The 18,096-nt window shown below is 36.3% G+C and overlaps 1 protein-coding gene across 1 annotated transcript; it reads right to left on the reverse strand.

Moving 5' to 3' along the window:
• Positions 1-330: 330 nt before the first annotated feature.
• On the reverse strand, positions 331-1,916 carry LOC107503629 (E3 ubiquitin-protein ligase RNF168-like). The gene is given in 2 exon segments (XM_036226406.1): positions 331-521; positions 524-1,916. Coding segments are annotated over 2 exon segments (1,584 nt in total).
• Between the last annotated feature and the right edge of the window lie 16,180 nt (positions 1,917-18,096).

An 18,096-nucleotide genomic window follows, 5' to 3' on the forward strand; every position in this document is an offset into this window, starting at 1 on the left:
AAGCTCATAAGACATTCATTTTTTTGAAAGATAATGGTACTTCAAAATGTATTGGGAGTTGGCCTAGGCATTTTTAAATCTATATTAGGATTGTCAAACTTGGCACGTCATAGTTATTAAAAAAGGGATTGGGTCTTTTGCTTATTACTAAGTTTGGCAGAAACATGTTTGCATGTTCCTCCCTTGTAATGGACAGTCCTTTAATTAAGGACAATGAGTGAACCCACGGAGCAGAACTAATGAAAAGTTTATTAAGATTTTATGACAAAAAAAAAGAGAGCTTCACAAACCAGCCTTAGTAGATTATAAAACACTCCCTTTACCCATGCATTACTTTGGGTATCTCTGAAACATCCTAAAAATACTCTTTTTTTTCTGTGGTGACTTACTAATCCGTAAGGAATGAGAACCTTTAAATACATTACAATAACCTCTAGCAGAATTTGGCATCTTACTTCCATTAACATTAATTGAACATTACAACTGGATCTTAAAAGAAAGTTACCAATTTTAATTGTTTAGCCTTTCTGAGGTTTCGAATTGTCTGTATCAGTTTGTCTTTGGGAGCTGCTAGCTTTGGAATTCTTCTTCTGTGTACTTAGGAGTCTCTCTGGATTTGAGGATGTAGAACGTAACTGATATTCATCTGAGGATCCTTTTTGCCGGCTTGGCTTCATTTGTTCTTCATCCACCTCCTTCTGAAGCTGTAATGCTAATAACCTATCTTGCTCTTCTTGTTTACATTTTTCAAAAAGTTGATGTTCCAAATTTAACAGCTTTGAGGTGAAGGGGATTTCTGTTTCCTCTTGGTCTGAGGAAACTTTAGGGAACATTTTCTCTCTTTTTGCAGAAAAGCATTGATCCCCAACTGCTTCAAAAGAAGATTCCTGATTGTTTCTTTTGGAAATAGCTCCTTTACTTATGATTGGCTGAGACTCTTCTCTTTCTTTCTCAATGGCGTTATTTCCAATTATCTGTGGCATATCAGATATTGGGCACCCACTCTCTATTTTGCCACAAGGCTTAACTGCAGCTTCTCTGGAGGATAGAACTCTGGCTGTGGGCCCCTCATGACTTATGACATATAACTTCTTATCATGTTTGCTTGGTCTCTTTTTGACTTTTCCTTCAAGGCACCTTTCTGTACCATGGGCACATAACTGAGGCATAGGTGACTCTATTGAAGATTTTTCACCTTGTTCTTTAATGTCAAGCCATATTTGAGAAGAAAGTGTTGACATATCTTCCTCAATTTCTGTGTCTTGCTGGGTAGGGCTCTTTCCATCATTACTGTCAGTTTCCTTAAAAATGGAGTCTTTCTTGCCTTGTATTTCAGACTGAGATGCTGGCCCAAATTGTGACTTGGTTGTGTTTATCTTTCTTGCCAATTCTCTATCGCTTTTCAGTTTTTCTTCCATCTCTCTTCTCTTCTTTGCCTGTCTTTTTTCCTCCTCCTCTTCCTCTGTCAATAATTTCCGTATGTACTCTTCACTGGCTTTGTTCTCTTCTTCCTCGCTGGCTCGTCGCTCTGCCTCCATCTTCTTTACCTCCTCTTCATATTCTCTTCTCAATTCCCCGGGTTTACTTAACAGACGAACTGGCTGAACGTCATCAATGCTTCCTTCTGATTTTTGCCCAGAGACTCTAAGCTTACATTCTTTTGGATAGTATTTTTGAATTTTCTCCCATAGTTCCATGTTGACAAGAGAATTTCTTCGGGTATGGTATCGGGTCCATGAAGAGATTCGCCGGCGACAGAAAGGACAGCATAAATTTGCCTTTTCGATAGTTGATTGGAAGCATGTGTTACACAGTGTGTGATTACAAGGCAGAGTTACAGGCTCAATCAGAATTTCCACACAGATCTGGCACTGGATTTCAGACAAAGAAGGGATGGTATCTTCAGGTACAGCCATTTTGGTATTCTAATAAAGGACAGTCAACGTCAACACCCAGCAGAGAAAGAGCAGTATTTCTGGTTCAAGTTCGGAGAAAGTCAATTAACAGTTTAATATTTAACCGTTATGCCCAGCAATGTAACACAATTCAGAGACTGGGAGCATCAAACGGTCTTGAAGCAAAAGGTACTCTGCGGGCAAGGTAAACAGCACAACCCTGGAAGGCGATGTATTTGACCAAGTTTAGGACAAGCACTGGGTAAGAAAATAAATGAAAGTTCTTGTGCACAGACCTTGGCTGCTTCGAGGCATTAACGGTGTTTTTCGGCTCTCTGGCGTAGCAGGAGAAACACACCAAGTTCTCCTCCCTCTTATCAAATGAGGGTGCTCCCTTGGCTGTGGGTAGACAAGCTGGAGGAATTTGATGCCCGTCGCTGCGAGGCCACGACTTCTTCCAGAACAGGGGGCTCCGCTGACGCAGTACTTCAGTTTTACCGTTGCTACGGAAGTCTCGCGAGGTTTCCTGGGTCTCACGAGGTTTCCTGAATCTCACGATGTTTCCCGGGTCTCGCGAGGTTTCCTGGCTCACTGAGCTCCCCCCACCCCAGCCACATCCCGCCCTCTTCTCTCTTCTCTGTAAACCAAAAAGCTTCTATAAATGTTATAATTTTTTAAAAAGTTAGCATCATGCCAACCTATCTCCTTTCCCATTCTTTTATTTAATCTTTTTTTTAATGAATGGATTTATGTATCAGTAAGCTTAGTCAGACCAGAGGTGGATGAGATAGGGAAAGCAGAAAAAAACAATTAATTGGGTAGATAAACTAAGATGGATCTAAGCAAGAGGAAGTTGCTGAGGGTGGGATTTCAAATCAGCCACAACTCTAGTTCAGCGACAAAACTCTAATCTTTAAAATTCTAAAAAAAAAAAAAAGCAAGAGGAATTAGGGTACCAGGAAGGAAGTCAAGGAAAAAGTTCATTAGGCCCAATTATTTGAATTATGGTTTCATTCGATTTGAGAGCAGAACCAGCAGTAATGCTAAATCCTGAGGTTCAAAATTACTGACCCAAGACTTCAGATTCTCTTGCCCTGGGAAAGAAATGGACCTAGTATTCAGAACAGGGATAAATGTCAGCGAGATTTAGCAATTGGGAACAAGGTAAATTGTTTATATACTGAAATAACTAATCTGAACAGAAATTCAGTATTGTAAGAATGGTGGCTTTTCTTATTCTAGAGATTCATGATTGTACATGAGTTCCAGAATAAGAATTGAATCTGAGAAAAGCCAGGGACGCAGAGACTGTATACCTCTTATTGATGAGATTTCTACTGATAGATTTTAAAACTTTTCTCTCTTTCCTTATAGATCAACAATAAAGAAAGAGAAAAATATATTTAAGACTTAAACATGCAACATTTCTTTTATATGCCCATCAAATAAAAAAAAAAGCTTCCAGTGCCAGAATTATCTAGACCAGGAAAACCTTCTCAACCCAACTTTTTAAAGCATGACCTAAAATGTCAAGTTTCCTAAATTCTTTATCCTCTGTGATGTTCCATACTGCCTTGCCCATGACTGAAGCAACTCCCGTATTTCCCAAATCTCTTTACAAAGTCCTCCATACATGGCTACTGCTCCACAAAAGCAAACTATCCCATACAACTACTCAGACTACATGTGAGCATGACATTCATTTTCTTAACTGAGGCCTAGCTCTTCTCTGAGACCACTACCCCTCCAGTACTCTCAAATGTTTATTTTCTTACACATATGCAATTCGGTTGACAGGATTGTATCCTCTTTGATATTTATTGCTGTTTTCAATCATTTCACTCTTCCAACTTCTTTTAAACAACACAAAAAAGAAAAAGGGCAACAACGAACTCATGTTTTGTCACTAATTATGCCATTCTATTATACCATCTTCTCCTCCTGATCACTATCACCTACAACCTCCTTGCCACTTCCCTTATTTTGCTAAACATTTTGCCATTAGGCTCATGGCATTTTTTTTCTTCTGTTCAGAATCTCTGCCTTGATCCAGGCAACTTTCCTATGTACATGGATTATCCATTTAATACCAAGACCTTTCAGTTCTTTGAATAATTTCAATATTTTTTTTTTGCTGTACTCCATGCGATTCAGTCACTTCCACAATTCTGACTTAGACCCCACCATCATTCACAACTGTTATAACAAAAAGAAATAATTAAAGTCTTTCCTTCTCTTACTTCAACCTCTTATCCTTCCAGCTTGCTTGTTCAACTGCTTTCCCTTATGGTCATACCTAAGGGTCATGGAGACTTCCAGTCTATTGATCCTTCCATTTTTTCCCATTTACTCAGATCCTGCCTTTCATCACTTGCTGCTTCTTCCAGCATAGATTTCATAGCCTATAATTTCCATAATATCCAGCTAATTATTCTCAGTGTAAGTTTACACCTACAACTTTAACATACAAGACTTCACTACTACTCAATATCCTTACCATGTGTGTCTGGTTGTCACTATTTAAAAACCTCTCTACTATCCTCAAGTCTCTGACTCCCTCTCTCATTCTGGGCTTATGCAGAAAGAGGGAGAAATGCCCAGAGTTCTGAGAAAAGAGGATAGAAAGAAACTTTTAAGAGGAAATGGCCTCATTTTCTCAACACAAAATCCACACATTTACTTAAAACAGCCTATCATCCTCTTCCCCAGTTAGGATAAAGGAGCTGCCTTTACTCTAAGACTAATTTCTCCACATTACTTATGCTCATTGTCTCCATTTATTTATGTCCCACTCATCTACTTCAATATAGCTTTCTGCCCCATCCTTCCACTAAAACAGAGCTGCTTAATGTCATCGGCGTCACTAAATATAAATGGACTTTATAGTTGATGTTCTACTTGACCTCTCATCAGCAATGTTCACTGTTAAACTACACATCTCTTCTTGAAACACTCTCCCCTTACTGTCTACAACACAATACTTAACTGTTATTTATTCTTCTCCATTTCTACCCATCTGTCTCTACTCCTTTACAGGCTCATCTTTTTCTTTTTAGCCACTGCATGTTACATAATCAAGGTATGTTCAAAGACTCCTTTGGCTTTTCATTCTAGTCTTTCCCCTGGCTTTAATTACCGCATATACCCAAACGAGTTAAAAAAAAAGTATGTAACATGTAATGGGTAGAGAGGCAGAAAAATAATAATAGTTAAGTATTAGATAGATAGATAGATAGATAGAGAGAGAGAGAGAGAGAATATATTGCAATAAGTAATGTATATGTGTTTGCATATGTGTGTATGAGACATCTGATATTTGTGATCCAAAACAGTATATTTAACTACTTGTTCTATATATTTCCTTAGTTGTTTTAAAGTTACCTCAGACCAATACTAAATGCATCACACACACACACACACACACACACACACACACACACACTTACCTAACCAAATACAGTTTTTTTTCAGGATCTCCTATTATCAAAATGCATCCTTGACACCACCTCATGCCTACCTCATGGTTAATCTAGCACTAAGTCTCATGGATTATATCTTCTCAATGTGTTACATTCATCCAGTTTTCTTGATCTGCACTATCTCTTGACTGAACTATGACAGCATCCTAATTTTTTTCATCGTATCCACTTCCTGTCTGCCTCTAACTACTGCCAAAAAATGTTAACGCAAATCTTATCTGTGGTTTCCCTCTCGATTTAAAATCTTTCGGTATTTTTCCCATTGCTTATAGTATAGGATTAAAACTCTTTAACATGTTCAGCAACCCTATGTGTAGTCTGTCCTTTGTCAACCTTTCAAGGCTTTCTTGCTATGTTTCCTCACAGCACAAGGGCTTTATACATTCTACCTCTTATTTTCTGGAACATTTTATACCATGCCCTTCCAAGTCATCCAGCAGAATTCATGTCAAATCACCTTTTGACACTCTTTCCTTCTTCTTAGCATAAATATTTATTTATAGTTGTTTATTTGTATGGTTAGTATTGCCTGTAGTTTCCCTCTAGGGTCCAGACTCTAAGCTCTATAAGAGCATATCTGTTTTTGTCCAACTTATATTTCCAGTGCCTAGTGAATAATTGTTGAATGAATAAATGAGTGAATGGACACTTTTTCAGCACGGAGGTGAAATTAACCAAGTAGGAATTTAGTTCTTTAGGCCACTCCTTCCCATATTTCTTTTTTTTCTCCATAATGGAACAATGTCCTTACTTTCCTTGGACTCTCAGTGCTCTCAAAGCCTTTCTCTTGAATTCTTCTCTAGTTCTAAAAGTTTAGTTTCATGTATTGAGGTCATAAACTCATTGAAACTTAAAAGAGTGACTGGTTGGTAAGATTCAGTAGTTTTCTCCTCCCAACTGAATTTACACTTTAAAATGATTAAGCCTTAGCATTAAAACAAAGTAGTTCTGTTGTGAGATTATTCCTGTCAGTCAGCTATGTGTAAGAGGGCTCTAAACTGATACCAAGAAGTCTATTGAATAAACATGTTTTTTTCTTATTCCAATACTGTGAAAGCCATTTCATGTTCATGGTATACATTTAAGTTTATTTTGGATTCTTCTTAAAAAATGTTGATGCCATTTTTTTTCACTGAGTTTTAGCCAAATACCTGATTGTTTATGATGTTTCAGAGCTGAGCATGACTTAATATTCTCCATTTTCACAGAATGTAACACATTTACTTTCATTTCCTAACTTCTTTGAGTACTAATTATCACTGAAGTGGTTATTGTTAAGGCAATGTATAAATTATGTCAACTTCTGCGTGGACATTCAAATACATAAAGATAAAGATAATTGATTTTATTATAGTTATGTTATTGATAAGGACAAATTTTCACACCACGCCATTCTCTCTACTATCCCAAGGAAGACCAACTTCTCCTGAGAGTCATAGACCCAATGAAAGACTTAGCACTGGAACTGACAAATTTGCTCTGGCTTTGGTGACTTGTAAGAGGATATATATTTTGTTTGTTGAGAAATCTAATCTCTGCACTAATCCAGCAGAATAAAAGAAATCACAAATAGATGAGAACCTGATTGATATGCAGCTGTATTAAAATGAGAGAAAATGTAGTACAGTTTGCCTATGGCTTCCTTCAGCCACCACAAGGTAATAAAAGCAACATGTTTTTAAATTATCATTTCTTGATAGAACATAGAAATATTAACCTCTAGATACCCATTTAAATCCTTTAAATCATATGGTGGAAAATATTCAACTGAATTGAAGTAGAGGGGAGAACAATCTGAGTAAAGCGATTTGGAGACATCTGAGACATAAAAAGGAAGCATATAAAGACTCCAAGAGAAATTAAGAGAAAGCAGAACTCAACTAGTAAAGCCCCAGAAAATGTCAGACATGTTTGAGAAAATGATATCAAGTCAATAATGGCCAAGTTCACACCTTATTTCAGGGAATGGCTGAAAACCATAGGTTATAGTTTCTAGCATCAGATGTGAAATTGCTCCTTTAAGTGAAAGTAATTTTTGATACCTTAAATTTCTATGGTGTCGTTCTTTTCGAAGAAAGTTTTCTTAGACTGAGGCTCACAAGTACATAGAATTGATTGTTAGCAGAAACTTACAAAGAGAAAAAAAATGTCCCAAGCCATGTTGTCATCCTTTTTCTTTCTCCTAGCTCAGCTTCACATTCTTCACCACATACCCTCCCACACTTGACCACCATATACCAAAAGGAAAACAGAAAATATATTCCACTACACATATGAACACTTCTTATGGAGTGGATGAACAAATCATTCCCAGAATCAACTTTCTCTTATGGGGGATTCCACTATATTCATTCATTTATTGAGTAAAAAAAAATATTGAGCGGCTATGTTTTGGTAGACACTTAGTTATTTTTGTTTTGTTTTGTTTTGTTTTGTTTTTGTTTTAGGCCCTACAGGATAAAAACATGAGCAAGATATATGAGTCTTGCCCTTATGGAGCCCCCTACTGGTAGGAGATGAATAAAAGCAATTTAAAATCATAATACTGTGTGAAAAGTGACAACAGGGAAAATACAGACTGTTGTAGGTAGGGATTACATCTGTTGGCCAACATAATTACAGACATCACCTTTTTTATCTTCAAAACTGCCCTGTTTAGATGTTGTTTAGATGACCACCCTTGATATAGAGTCTAAGAGATGATACGTCTAACCTGGTCCTGGGGATTCAAGGACAATCTCTCAGAAGAAACTATCATTAAAAGCCATAACCTAAAGGATGAGTAGGTAGGCAAAAAATGAGAGGAATGGTGCTCATGGAAAAGAATACAGACATGAAAAAGCTGAAAGAGAGGATTTGTTAGCACATTGAACAAAGGCAAGTATGGCTGAAATATTTCAAGAATGGAAGAGAGAGAGTATGCAAGACGAGGAAGTAGATTAGGCAGAAATCAAAGCCACTTTTCTGCGTGTTGAACATACCAAGCAATTCCAAGTCTCAGTGCTTTTGCATCCTTCGTTTTCCCTACTTAAAACATGCCTTCTCCAAAAATCCACATCTCTCTCTCTCTCTCTCTCCCCCCCCCTCCCTCCCTCCCTCTCTCCCTCATCACTTTATTGTAACCTATGCTCAAATGTAACCTAATCAGAGAGATCTTTACCCTCTCAATCAAAAATAGCACTCCTCCTCCTCATTCTCTATCCCTTAATTTACTTCATTTTTCCTCTTATCACTATATCTGATACATCGTTTATCATCCCTGTTCTCCCTGTAGAATGTAAGTTGCATGAGAGGAATTTTATTTGCTTTTTTCATTGCTCTATCCCCAGCACCTAAATTGTTCCTTGTACATTGTGGTTGTTCAATAAACATCTGATAAATGAAAACATGAAAAGCACTTAGAAAAATACCTGACAGATAATAAGAACCCCCAAAATGTTAGCTATTTTTTAATAAATAGTATAGATAAGGTAGAGAAAAATCATAAAACAATAAAATAAAAACTCGAGTATTTGATTATTAAAACATTAATGACAAAAAACTTGGATTAGAGTCTTTGCTTGAAACCTCCAATAAAAGGAAGGATTTCACTACTTTCTAGGGTAGACCATACCAAGATTAGACCAAAGATTTTCTCTTAAGTTGAGCTGAAATCTGCTTTTGTAACTTCTTTCATCTCTTATAACCTTGAAAACCACAAAGAAAATCCCTTCCAGTCTGCTAATATATATTTATTCATTTTTTATTAGTTGATATATTTTTTTCAATCATAGTTGGCATATAATATTATATTAGTGTCAGGTGTACAACATAGGAATTATACATCTATATAATTCATGAAGTGGTCACCCCAATAAATCTAATATCTGTCTGACACCATACATAGTTATTACCATTTTGGAATTCTTAATCTCTTCCCCCCTTCTCACCTAACATCCCTCCCATCTGGTACCCCTCAAAATGTTCTCTGTATCCATAAATTTGTTTCTGTTTTTTAAAACTTATTTTGTTCTTTAAATTCCACATGTACATAAAACCGCATGGCATTTGTATTTCTTTATTTGACCTACTCCACTCAGCACAATACCTTCTAGGTCCATCATGAAAACTTTTTTAATCCTTTTACTTTCAGTCTGTGTGTGTCTTTTAATCTGAAGTGAGTCTCTAATAGGTAGCATTTGTAAGGGTCATATTTTCTTATCCATTCAGCCATCCTATTTTTTGATTCGAACATTTAATTATTTTTTATTTGAAGTACTTTTTTGTTAGATATGTAATTACTGCCATTCTTTATTTATATTTTTGATACATCATTTTTTCTTTGTCTTAAAGAAGGCTCTCCAACATTTCCTATAATATTGGTTTGGTGGTGATGAATTCTTTTAGCTTTTTCTTGCCCAGGAAGCTTTTTATCTGTCCTTCAGTTTTAAGTGATAGCTTTGCTGGGTAGAGTAATCTTGGTTGTAAGTCCTTGCTTTTCATCATTTTGAATATTTCCTGCCAATTAATCCCTTCCGGCCTGCAAAGTTTCTTTTGAGAAATTAGCTGACAGTCCTATGAGTTCTCCCCTTGTAGATAACTAACTGCATTTCTCTTGTTGCTTTTAAGATTCTCTCTTTTTTTACCTTTGGCATTTTAATAATGATGTATCTTTGTGTGGGCCTCTTTGGGTTTATCTTGTTTGGGACTCTCTGTGCTTCTGGGCTTGTATATCTTTTTCTTTTACTAGATTAAGAAAGATTTCAATCATTATTTCTTGAAATAGGTTTTCAATTCCTTGTTCTCTCTCTTTTCTTTCTGGTACCCCCATAATGCGAATGTCGGTATGCTTGATCTTGTTCCAGGGCTGCTCAGCAAAAGGTACAGAACACACCGAGGCCAGAAACTATTTCTTTGTGTTCGTGAGCCTTTGAGATATTTTAGAAAAGTCTGCAGCAATAGCCAAGACAGACTATTTATATGGAGTAAACCACTGGAGACTGCTTGTCTGGGCCTGCAAATTGGGAGAAGTGGAGTATCATGGAATCACTTGGGCAGAGTGACCTGTGTTATACAGGTTAATGGAGATTTAGGTGTGGTGGCTACTGTAAGAGATGAGGTCTCAACCAAGGAACAATGGATACCACCAGCACTTCTATCTGGGAGAAAGCTGGGCCCCAGCCCTTTCCCTGAAGCCTGACAACTCAGTGTCTACCCATACGTTCCTGGCACTCCTTGAGCAGCTGCCCCAGTATGGAAGCTCAGAGCAAGTGAGTTCGACACAGAGTAAGGCTGGGCGTAGGCCCTTGACGAGGAAGATCTGAGAGTCCCACAGCCCTCTGTCTCACTCAGCCACAATCTCCACTGGTTTTAATAACCGGAGGCTGTGGGGCATTCTCTTCCTGGCACTGGAACTCTAGACCGAGGACCCCAGTATGAAGCCGGAACCCCCTCACTCCTCAGGTGAGGAGGGGGCTCAGCAACCAAGATGACCTCTTAATTTTCCACCACCATACGCTGTCACGTGACTGGGCTATTTCACATCACTGCCCCTCCTACCAGGCTCAAGGTGACCTCTTCTTATGTATGTCCCCAGTTGTAGGACTTCTATTCAGCCAGACCTCAGGCAATTCTCAGTAATGGCTGCTCTGTAGTTTCATTATAATTTTGGTGTGGTCACGAGAGTAAGCTTCCACAACATCTAACTTCTATGCCATATTGACTGGTCTTCTGTTTCTTTACTTTTAATCAGAAAAGACTGAATTCCTTGAATTGTACTTCATGAATTTCTATTAGTCTTTTTACATATTCAGACATTTGATCTAACCCATAGGCTTCATTGGTTCCTGGGTATTATTATAAATGCAATTTATGATTCTATAAGCATTTTAATAACTGCAATTACTGAAGAAGTTATGAATTAATTGTACATGAACATTGACTCATTTTTAAGTATTTTCTCTAAAAGACATATGGTTTACTTATTAAAGTGGTTGGTTTAGCTGGTTAATATAGAATTCTATTTTTGATACTTGAAACAAGAGAAAAACTAACCTCTTAATCAAATGTCTCCCCTTAAACTTAGTATAGTAAATCCTTGGTGTTTGAGGATTTAAAATTCGAAGTTTCAAGTATCTACAGAAGACCCAAATATAATGGCATGTTACAATCTGTAATTTTATTGAGGCATGAGTTTTCCTGAGAAATGAATTGCACACCCTGAAATTAACATATGGCCCTGAGACTCTTAGTTTATGAGTGAGCCAAACTAATTCCCAAGCTTTTATGTCTTAAGATGGCTTTGTTATTCTCTGGTCAAATTTGCATATATATTTTATGGGGTCGACATAACTGTTATCTAGAAATATGTAATATTAGAAAATATGAGGAATGCCCAGAGATTTAGAAGTTTTTGTTTGTTTGTTTGTTTTAGAGACTGTATCAGGTTTAACAGTTCTTAGACTGGTGGTCATAATACTCTACTGCCACCTGGTGACATCATGTTGTCCACTCAGCATAAATTTATTATTTATTCCCTTCCATCCCACTATGTGAAAGATTTCTTTGCCAGTTTGGATGAACTAATGATCAATATCAATGGTCTATATCTTCCCAAATCACAGTAAGCTAACCAGGTTTTATGTGAATAGATGTAAGTACGAAAAAAATCAAAGGGTACTCATACTGGTGGAACAGAGTAAAAAAACTTTTAAAAAGCAAATTCAATTGATTAAGCCATGAATGAATAATTTTTGGAACTTAAGATTTTTCCATTTGAAATTATTATGGCAGTTCAAAATTCTGTGTATCTAAACTAAAACTAAAGTTTCACTGAACATAATGCTTTAAAGAAACTGTTGTACATTTACAAATATCTATTTTTTAATTTACATTTTATTTTCTTAACTTTTTATTTTGAAATCATTGTAGATTCATTGGGAGTTGCGAAGACAGTAAAAAGAGGTCCCAGGCACATTTTACCCAGTGCCACAATAGTTACATCTCAGGTAATCACATTATAATATTAAAACCAGAAATGACATTGGCACCAGGTAGTTTTATCATATGTTATCACCACCAGTATTATGATACAGAACTATTTATCCCATCACGATAAAGATCCCTTGTGTTATGCCTTTATAACACACTTCCACGTACACCACCTACTTCCATGACTAACCCTAGCAACTACTACTCTGTTCTCCATCTCTATAATTTTTTCATCTTGATAATATTATATAAACAGAATCATATAGGATATGGCATTTTGAGATTGCCATTTCTACACTCATCATAATGTATTTGAGATCCATCCAAATTGTTATGTTACAAATAGCTTGTTCGTATTTATTGTTGAGTAGAATTTCATGATATGACTATACCAGTTTGTGTAAACACTCACTCATTACAGGACATTTTGTTTATTTCTAATTTGGGGGTTTTACCAATAAAACTATGAATATTTGCATACATTTTTTTTATGTGTGTGTCTGAAGGTGCTCAGATAGAGGAAGGTGCATCCTCTTTCTCCTTTGCCATTCCGTGATGGTTTTACACAAAGAAAAGGGTAAAAAAGGCTTAGGATCCACTAGTAACTTTGTTAAAAGGAAAATCCCAGATCAAAATTCCAATTAAAGACTTTAGTTGTAGAAAATACTCTGTAAAAAATAGGTTAATACTACTATCATCACCATCTTACCCTGATATGTACGAGTGCCTGCATCATTTGGACCTTATATATAGTGGTATTTTTTTTTAATGTTGTAGATGAAAACATCAACTGGAAAGTGTCAGCAACTTTTAACTAACCACTGCATATGCCTTAGTATATCTTGCATCAGAGAAAGCTGTTCAATGATTCTATGTTGTTCAAATCCAATGTGGATTAAAGGTAATGTGTTAAGAGAATATCTATGAGAGGGGTATTCAGTGGACAAAAAAAAAGAATAAACATATTTTTAAATAGAGGATTATTGAACATCAGTGGGCTCGTAAATTGACCAATATAAAAGTGTCTCCTATTTCCAATATAAAGAATGAAATAACAAGAACCATGCATAATAAAGAAAGCAAAATTTTTGGCAGGGAACTTTATACTTATCTCAGGAACATTTGCTGAGACCTGCTCTGGGATTTCTCCTCCGATATGAATAAATGTAAAAGTCTCACAATAGGCCAGCAGTTTAGCTTGGGTTCAAAAAGAGTTTATTATATCACATTTAATGTTTCTCCACCAAGGTATCCATAAGTAGATTAAAGCTCCACTTTCAAGAAGTCTCTTACAGATTGGTGGTTGCCAGAGGTTGGGAATTGGGGATGGGAGAAATGGGTGAAGGTAATCAAAAGGTACAAACTTCCAATTATAAGATGAATAAGTTTTAGGGTACATTGTACAACATGGTGACTATAGCTAACAATGCTATATTTGAAAGTTGCTAAGAGAATAAATATTAAAAGTTCTCGTCCTAAAGAAAAACAATTGTGACTATGTGAGGGGGTGGATGTTAACTTATTGGGCCAATTATTTTTCAGTATATATGTATATCAAATTATGTTGTACACCTAAAGCTAATACAGTGTTATATATCAATTATATCTCAATAAAACTGAGGGAAAAAACGCAAAGTCTCTTGTCTCTCAGACAAAGAAGTCAGCACTTTTAGCTCTCTGTATTCAACTATAGACAGGTCAAATAAGTTTAGACATTTGGGCATGCCTCCCCACCCCCAGTTTCCTCTTATAGAAAATGAGATTTGTAAACTTCTTTCTTGTTCATGAAGTTTATTGTGAAGGTAAATTGGTGAATGGGAGAGATCTGTTTTTAGTTATTTGTTAAAAATGTCCGATATAAATTCAAACGCTGATATTTTTGGTACAATTATTACAAAACTGGACAGGTTGTTCCATTCAGGAGGTGAGAAGACACTACTCCCAAAATGTGGTGACAAATCATTTTGGGTTGAGTCCCAAACTTATTAAACTGTCAATGTTGAATTATCAGTAAATCAAGAAGAATGTTTATGAGCATCTGTGCTTCAGCTTTCATTGACATTTGGCAAATAGTAGCATAAAAAGAAAATCGTAATTAGCAATAAAGGTGTGTTTATTAGTTTGTGCAATTGACAAAGGTTGTATGTCTCTTCTACACAGTATGTGTCCTTTATAAAACTGTCAGATAATGAATGCAAAACCTACTCTTTTTCTTTAGGCTAGAGCTTCATGACCTGAAGTGCCACTAGAAGAAAATCAATTAATGTGGGAATTAAAATTTATTCTTTTCAATGAAAAACAAAACGAAGAGACGTAACAAAGTGAGTAAAATGTGGATAACCCTCAATCTCTACTTCCACCAAAGGCCTTCCCTAGAGTCTGCTTTCTCATGTCTATTCATCCTGCATACTGCCTGCTGTGATCTTTCTAAGGGAAAATTGATTGTGAACCCTTCAATGGGTTACCAGGATAAGATTCAGTTTCCCCTAGTCAGTTATGTAAGTCACTTATGTAAGGGATCTAGCCCCTACCTACTTTCTAGCTTATTCTCAGACCACTATCCCTCATTCCCTCCTAATCTACACTCTGATGAAGGAAATGTTGATGAGGAGAAGGAAACAAAAATGTATATTGGAACAGGCAAGTTTGAGATCAATGTGACATCCTATAGTAAAGTAGAAAACATTCACACTCAGCAATCCTGGGTATGTCATTAAAAACATGCATCTGAAAGTGCACTGGTATCTTCACTGCAGTGTTGCTTACAAAAGTGAAAAGAAGTATGAGAAAATTTTTTTAAAAAAACAAACATTTAAATATAAGAATAAATAAATTGTGGTCTACTCACATAATGGAATCATATATAGAGTAACAATTAAAGAGGCCAGAGGCTTCTTGTTTATGTTTTGTGAACCTTCGAGAGATTTTAGGAGAGTTCGCAGCATAAGCCAAGCAGGCTGTTAGTATGGAAAATCCACTGGAAGCAGCTTGGGTGGGCCCACAAGTTGGTTGGGGCAGGGTCTTAGGGAATCGCCACAGTGAGGTGACTAGTGTTAGCTACATTGATGGAGACTCAGATATGACAGCCCCTGGATCTGCAAGCCCGATAGGGGAGGGCTAAAAAAGAAAAGGAGCAATGTTCTCTTCCAGGATTTCTTTCTGGTAGAAACCTTCCCCTCCAGTCCTCATCCTGAAGTCTGACAACTCAGTTTCTCCCCATATGTCCCTGGTGCCTTTTGAGCTGCTGCCTTAGCACCAAAGCTCAGAGCAAGTGAGTCTGTCACTGAATAAGTCCATGTGTGGGTCCCTTAAAAGGAAAGTCTGCAACTCCAGCCACCCTCCATCTCACTCTGCCACAATCTCTGCTGGTTTTCACAACCAGAAGTTGTGGGGACTTCTTGGCACTGGAACCCTAGACTGGGTATCCCAGTGTGGGACCAGTACCCCTCATTCTTCCGGGGAGACTTCTTCAGCCGAGATATTTCTCCCAATTCTCAGTCACCACAAACGGGTGTGGGACTAGCACATTTTACATCTTCACCCTTCCTACCAGTCTCAACGCAGCCTCATCTCTGTGTCCCCAGTTGTAGGATCTGTTCAGCTAGACATCAGGTGACTCTCAATAATGGCTATTCTATAGTTTAGTTATAATTTTGATGTGATAGTAAGAGGAGACAAGCACAGAGTTTACCTACTCTGCAGTTATGATGGCCTTAATTTCCTTTCTGTTGATCAGTTTGTTTAGATTTTCCTTTTCTTTATAATTCAGTTGAGGAAGATTGTATACTTCTAAGAACTTGTCCATTTCTTCTAGGTTATTGAATTTGGTTGCATACAGTCTTTCACAATATTCTTGTATGATACTTTGTATTGTGGTAGTATTTGCCATAACTTCCCTTTCAATTTTGAATTTATTTGTGTTCTTTCTCTTTTTTATTAGTGAGTCTAGCCAGAGGTTTGTCAATTCAATTGATCTTTTGAAGAACCCACTGTTTGTTTCAAATTTTTACTGTCCTTTTGTTCTTAATTTTATTTAATTCTGCTATAATTTTTATTATTTTCTTTCTTCTGTTGACATTGGGCTTCATTTTTCTTCTTTTTCTAGTTTTTTGAGATATAATATTAAAATGTTATTCATTTGGGATCTTTCTTGTTTCTTGAGATAGGTCTGTAATGATATGAACTATTCTCTTATGACCACTTTTGCCATGTCCCAAAAGTTATGATATGTTGTACTTTCATTCTCGATTGTTTCTATGTATCTCTTGATCTCTCTTTTTATTTTTTCTATAACTTAGTCATTTTTTAGAAATCATCTTTACATATTTGTGTGTTTTCCCACTTTCTTTTTGGAGTTGATCTCCAGTTTTAAAGCACTGTGATCAGAGTATATGCTTAGTATGATTTCAATCTTCTTAAATTTGTTGAGGCTACTTTTGCGTCCCAACATATGTCCTATCTTTGAGAACATTCTACGTGCATTAAAGAAGAATGTGTAATCTGGTGTTTTGGGATGAAAGTCTCTGTAAATGTCTATTATGTCAAATTGGTTGAATGTGTTGTTTAAAGTTGATATTTCATTATTGGATGATCTATTCATAGCTGTCAGTGGAGTATTTTGTTCCCCTGCTATAATTGTGTTTTTATCAGTTTCTCTTTAGTTATGTTAGTTATATTTCGGTGTTCCCTTTTTGGTAGTGTGTATATCAATAAGTGTTATGTCTTCTTGATGTGTTGTCCCTTTTATCATTATGAAGTGTTTATCTTTGTCTCTCAATATCTGTTTTATCTTGAAATCTATTTCATGAGATATAAGTATGGCTATACCTAGTTTTCTCTGGATGCCATTTGCCTGGAGTATCATTTTCCACCCTTTCATTTTGAGTCTATATTTGTCCTTGCTGAGATGTGTCTCTTGAAGGTAGCATATGGCTAAGTTTTGTTTCTTGGTCCAATCTGTTACTCTGTGCCTTTTTTTTTTGGTGAATTCATCAATTTACACTTAGAATGATCATTGAAATATGAGGTTTTCCTGTAGCCGTTTTAATCTCTCTTTCCTAGTAACTCCGGTTCTCCATTGTTTCTTTTTCCTTGTGTTTCTGTTTGTTTTATTAGTTTGATGATATCTTATGATTTTTTTTTCTCTGTTCCCTCTCATTTTATGTTATGTGTCTCAGTTCTGGATTTTTTTTTGGTGTGGTTACCACTAAGTTTATGCAAAAGAAAGTCCTTTTTGTTCTGTGTGTGTCTTATCCCCTTTGGAGATTCAGATCTTTACTTCTTCTCCTTTTCTGTTTTTGTTGTCTCAAATTATCCCTATTTATGCTGTGAGCTCATTTCTAGGTTTCAGTAGCTGTTTTCTTCTTTTCTTTTTAAAATGTTTTTTTTTAACTAACCATTCTGTAATATTTAAGGATATAATACACTGTTCTTAATAAGGGTTGCACTTTCCTGTCTCTCTCTGTCTGTTAGTCATCTTACTCATAGTTTTGTAATTATTTTTGCCCTTTTGTTTCAGGTAGAATGACTGCCTTCAGTATTTCCTGTAATGCAGGCCTTGCAGTAGAAAATTCTCTTGGCTTCTGTACATCTGAAAAGATCTTTATTTCTCCTTCATATGTTAAGGAGAACTTTGCTGGGTACATTATTCTTGGCTGTTAATTTCTCTCTCCCAATAGTTTGAATATTTGATTCCACTCCATATTAGCTTATAAAGTTTGTGCTGAAAAGTCTGATGATAATATAATAAGTTT

Source organism: Rousettus aegyptiacus, unplaced genomic scaffold, assembly GCF_014176215.1.
Source record: "Rousettus aegyptiacus isolate mRouAeg1 unplaced genomic scaffold, mRouAeg1.p scaffold_m13_p_9, whole genome shotgun sequence".
NCBI lineage: Eukaryota > Metazoa > Chordata > Mammalia > Chiroptera > Pteropodidae > Rousettus > Rousettus aegyptiacus.